Genomic DNA, 4803 nt, shown 5'->3' on the forward strand with positions numbered 1-4803 from the left:
GGCCCGGGCCCCCTTCCCTTTTCCGGGCCCCGGCCCCCTTCCCCGGCCCCGCCCGGCTTTCCCTCATTCCGGCAAACCCCCGCCCAGGGAGGCCCTTCTTCCGCGCGCTCGCCGGCGTGGTGGCGGGAGATGCGGGTGCGCCTCCCCGCCGCCACACTGCCCTGCCCGCCCGCTTCGCTTGGACCTTAGCACTGCCCGACCTCTCGCCGTCGCAGCGCCGCCTGCGAGCAGTCTGCCGGCCCTCCCTCTCTCCCTCCGCTCGCTGCCCCTCCCCTCCCCCTCCCCCACGCCCCCCGCCCACGTCCCACCACGCCCCCTCGCCAGGCTGCCGCGAGCTCGCAGACAGGCAAGGCCTGCTGCTCTTCCTCGCCTGCCTCCTCGCCGCCTGCATCGCTTGGACCGAGCTCGTCGAGGCGCCGGCCACGCGCCTCCTCAGGCGGCACGTGGACCGTTGGACGGCACCGAGCCGCCGGAGGGACCGGCTGCAAGACGCGCCCCTCCCTGTCTCAGGCGGCGATGGTGGGCTGGACCACGACCACGGCGAGTATCAGAGGTGGGGGGCGCGCGTGTAGCGCATTCAGAGAGACCATATTCGTTACAGGATGTTCGTAGAGCAAGACCCACCACAAGAGACGAGATCGCCAGTTAGTCGGTATTATAGTCGTGTGTGTGTGTGGCTCGTGCTCGACTCGTCGTGGTAGTTCCCTTCTCCATGTTCTCTGTTCCTAGTATTTACAACACTGTGTGTTATCTCAACCATGAACCAAGCAGCAAGCTGGTTTTCGTACACGAAGTTTAACGCTGCAACTCCACTATCGGATACTTAGTCAGTCATTTTCTGAACGGCCGTGCATGCGTCTGCATGCCGGACAACTAGGAAGGTCCCTCGCTCCCCCGCTCCTCTCTCGGGTGGAAGTACTGGAAGACGCGCGCCGGCCGGGGGGACTCGCTTGCGATCCCGCTCCAGACAGAGGCCGCGTGAGGCGTGTGGGGCGGTGCACGCTGGGGCTCGGCCCTAAGTGCACTGCCCTCACGTCTCGAGGGGGGGCTCCGAAAGGTCGGCATGCCTGGCATGTCGGGCGACTAGGCAGGTCATTGACCTCTCTCTCCCCCCCGAACCTTGCGGGCAAAGGCGGGCAGTCTTAGTGACTGCAGTCGTGCCGTAAGGCCGACTCCGCCCCGTCCCGCTCCTCGGCCATTCAAACGGCCAGGCCGCTCGCTTAAGGCTGATTGGCTAGACGAGCGGCCTACCTCCAACGGGGCGGTCTGGATCACGGGGGATGACATCCTGCCTGCCGACACGTCGGGAGGAGGTGGTTGCTCCGCCGCCAGACCGCCCTCTCCACCACCCTCGCCCAGGGATCTACAACGCTGTCTTAAGGTCCGACCTGTGGGCTCCGGCCTGCGCTCGGCACCGGGCACCGCCTCGGTATACAAAATGCGCCTGCGGGCGGACCCTCACAGATCACAGATCACCACTGGTTGGGTAGTAGGCTAAGTTCTGAGCCTCGAGGCTTAACGGGTCTAAGTGTGACCGGTCACGCTGGGGTGCTTACGCGGTCTAAGATCGGCGGGAGCCTCTTATGCGGGCTAAGTCGGCCGTGATCATTAGGGTTGCCTCAAAATTTTCTTCGCCTGCGGCGGGCGTGCGCCGTCGCAACTTGCGCACGGAGAGGCGGAGAGGAGGTCGTGCGCGGCTCGATGCGCGGCAACTGGCGACGGCGCTTGTAGCTTTTTGACCCATGTGCAAAATATCCAGGGTTGACACTTTTTATTTAGCAGACCGCGGGCCGGACCGGGCGGCCTGGCTGGGCTGTGGCTGGGCCCCCGGGGGGGGGGGGGGGGCTCCTGCAGAGACCCGGAACTGGCCACCTCGTGTCGTCTAAGTTCGTGAGTCCGATCACCAGCGTCTAAGTTTGAGAGCCCGTCTCCTTCCGGGGGCTTAGTTCAGCGCTCGCCTGCGAGCAGGTCTAAGTTTTGGGCAACCCTCTACCCCTACTACCCAACCATTAGATCACTAACACACAGCAATACCCGTGGCTTTGGGCGCACCTCTGGTGGTGTCGCGCACTCTCACTGCGCAGCACGCTCGCGCGCGCCACCGCCCCCGGCGCGGGGTGGGATATCAGTTCGTGAGTTCTGTGTCCCTGTCCCTGTGCTCCACCTTCTTCTCCCGCGTCAGTCCCTGAGAACCCCACTACATAGCGCCACCTCGTGAGCTGTCCTGTGAGGCCGAGCGTTTTTGATCTCTCGGTGAGTGGGGGGCCGAGCCGCCTCGGGGTGGCGGGCGGGCGGGCGTTTTGAAAAACAGAAAACAGAAAACAGAGGGGGGCCAGGCTCCCACTACGATTAGACACACGCACCTGGCTCCTGGGACAAGGCGAGAATCGCAGCATGCAGTTCAGCGGAAAGGGGGGGGGGGAGCCGAGGGGAGCCGAGGGGGCGACGTCCCGACACGGCAGATTGGAGCTGACCCCGGGAGAGAGAGAGAACAGCGATGGCAGCCCCAAATGACCGTAGACAGAAATGACGAGCCGACAGCGATGCAGCGGCAGCGAAGGCGGCGAGGAGGGCCCGCGCTGCAGAGCTCCGCCGGGCGGCGGCAGAGACATCAGCGGACGGGGAAGCACGCGGGACACGTCGGCATAGGAGCCAGGGGGGTGGGCTGGGAGAGTTGAGTCAGATGCAACAGCACCGTCTCGGCAGCGAGGCCCATGATGGCGACGGCGGCGACGTAGGCGAGACGGCGGCGAGGGTGGCGACGGTCACGATGAAGCTGAAGGTGGCTTGACGAAATGGATGAATCCATCGCGCAACATGACATCCTTTCGCTGTCGTCGTCCTCTAGGCGGCGCGCAGCGCCGCTCTCGCAGGCTGTTTTTGACGGTTTCTACACTTTGTTTTTGTTTTCAGTCTAGGGGGCCCGACCCCCTGAGCGGCGGCGGGCGGGCGCCCACTCACCGAGAGAGATCAAAAACGCTCGCGGCTCGGCCCCTCGACGCTGAGATGAGCTGTTGTGTGCTGTGTGTGTCCAGCAGTCCGGACCCGGTGCTACGGCCGTTGACACTGTGCCTCGTGTCGGCTCCCGAGCCAATCGTGTGCAGCGCGTGTGTGCGTGTGGGCCCGTCCTCCATGCTAGGAGGTGTGTAACACTGACTGACTGACTAACACACAGCAACCATGCACGTACTGCCGCGGTGATCAGAGATGCCTCGCCCTGCTCCCTGACGCGTAAAAACGCAGCGGAGACACATATCTAAGTATTGCGCGGCGAAGCTACCGCAGATTCGAGACCCCCACCCGCCGCTTGCTCGACCTGGCCTGTGGCCGACAGAGATAGTCGACAAAGGTCGCGTTGTGCCCTTGCGGGTGCTCGTGGCACTTGTGGAGGTAGCACCCTGCAGCGCCGACCACGCAGGTGGACGTGCAGGCCTTCACCTCGGCGCTCTGTCGGTCCGAGCGCTCGCAGTAGAAAAGTGTGCCTCCCGTCTGCGCGCACGCATGGGTGTAGCACTCGTTTGCGGAGCCATCTCCGTTGTAGCATCTTCGTCCCGGCGTCGGCCAAGGGGGCGGGTTCGCATGTCCGTTCCTGCAGCGTTCCGTGACAAAGGCAATCGGATGCGGCACAGCAAGGCCGAGTAGGAGGGCCGGCAGCATATATTTTTGCTGCTCGGGCCACGAAAAAGAATTTTCGACACATGGGCGCCTGGCGCGCAGTGCGAAAGAATTTGCGGCAGCAGCATGCACGCCTAAAAACCGTGCCGCCGTACCGCCTACCTGCCGCCGTCCGTTGCCGCCGTGGCCGCCTTACCGCCGACCCTTACTTACCGTGCCGCGTCGCCTTCACACACACACCTGACTTCTTGCTCGACCGAGTTTGCGTTGAGGAGCGAACCGAGCCGCCGGTGTGTCCCGCAGCGCGGCCTCGCTGGGCCAGAAACTCGGCCCGCGAGTCCTCCGCCGCAGCCTCGCTGGGCCAGAACGTCGGCCCGCGAGGTGGGATGCTAGCATGAGCCCGATCCGTCGCAGTGCTCTTGAGTCTTGTGCGTTTTGGCGGTAGTGATCTGATCACCCGAATACCACGTTCGGATCGCTCCTCGTCGCAACGTTTGGAACGCGAGAGTAGCACCGGCGTGTAGCCTCGAAGGGGCAGCCGGGGTCTCGCGTCTAGGGTCGTACAAAAGATGTAAGGTACAAGAAGCAGGGCGCGAGCCGCGCACAAAAGCTGCACAGAAAGCAACCCCGCGTGACACAATCGAGGGAAGAAACTCATGTGAGACAGAGGGTCACGCGGGACACGAGCAAAGTGCCAAAAGGGCACCACAGAGAGTAGTTACTATCTCCGCATTCCAACGCCCCCCCCAGGTCGGTATGACCTGAGAAGATGTGGAGATGGGACAAACATGCAAAGTCTGCCGCGCCTGGGAAGCTTACGCGGACGTGGGGCAATTCCCCCGATCAGACTGGACTCCCCCGAGGGGAAGCGAGAGGTTCTACTCGCGCGAGATGTTCATGATCGAGTCGCGCAGCGAGAAGAAGGAGGACGGCTTGAGGTCGCGATTGACGGAGGCGAGGCGCGGCGCAGAGCCGGAGAGAGAGAAGGCGCGGGCGCAGGGGCGCAGGCCGGAGCCGGCGCGGGCGCGAGGGCGCAGGCCGGAGAGAGAGAAGGCGCGGGCGCTGGGGCGCAGGCCGGAGGCGGCGCGGGCACGAGGGCGCAGGCCGTGGTCGCCCTTGACGGAGGCGAGGTCGCCCTTGACGGAGGCGAGGCGCGGCGCGGAGCCGAAGGTGCGGACCCCTTGCCCC

The 4803-nt window shown here is 64.6% G+C and overlaps 2 protein-coding genes across 2 annotated transcripts in view; one reads left to right on the plus strand and one right to left on the minus strand.

The window, feature by feature from the left end:
• The window catches only part of EMIHUDRAFT_449602 (hypothetical protein), a 2490-nt gene extending 1736 nt beyond the window's left edge, over positions 1–754 (plus strand). Inside the window, exons 4-6 of the mRNA XM_005783323.1 lie at positions 92–135; positions 325–436; positions 511–754. Of these exons, the coding sequence (XP_005783380.1) occupies positions 92–135; positions 325–436; positions 511–612 (258 nt within the window). The 3' untranslated portion in view covers positions 613–754. The remainder of the gene's footprint in view (positions 1–91; positions 136–324; positions 437–510) is intronic.
• A 3739-nt stretch (positions 755–4493) lies between these two features.
• EMIHUDRAFT_99233 (hypothetical protein) overlaps positions 4494–4803 on the minus strand; it is a gene marked incomplete at both ends in the record, with an annotated part of 3587 nt that continues 3277 nt past the window's right edge. The window contains one exon of the mRNA XM_005783324.1: positions 4494–4751. Coding sequence (XP_005783381.1) covers positions 4494–4751 — 258 coding nt within the window. The remainder of the gene's footprint in view (positions 4752–4803) is intronic.

This window comes from Emiliania huxleyi, assembly GCF_000372725.1.
Source record: "Emiliania huxleyi CCMP1516 chromosome Unknown EMIHUscaffold_18, whole genome shotgun sequence".
Lineage (NCBI taxonomy): Eukaryota > Haptophyta > Isochrysidales > Noelaerhabdaceae > Emiliania > Emiliania huxleyi.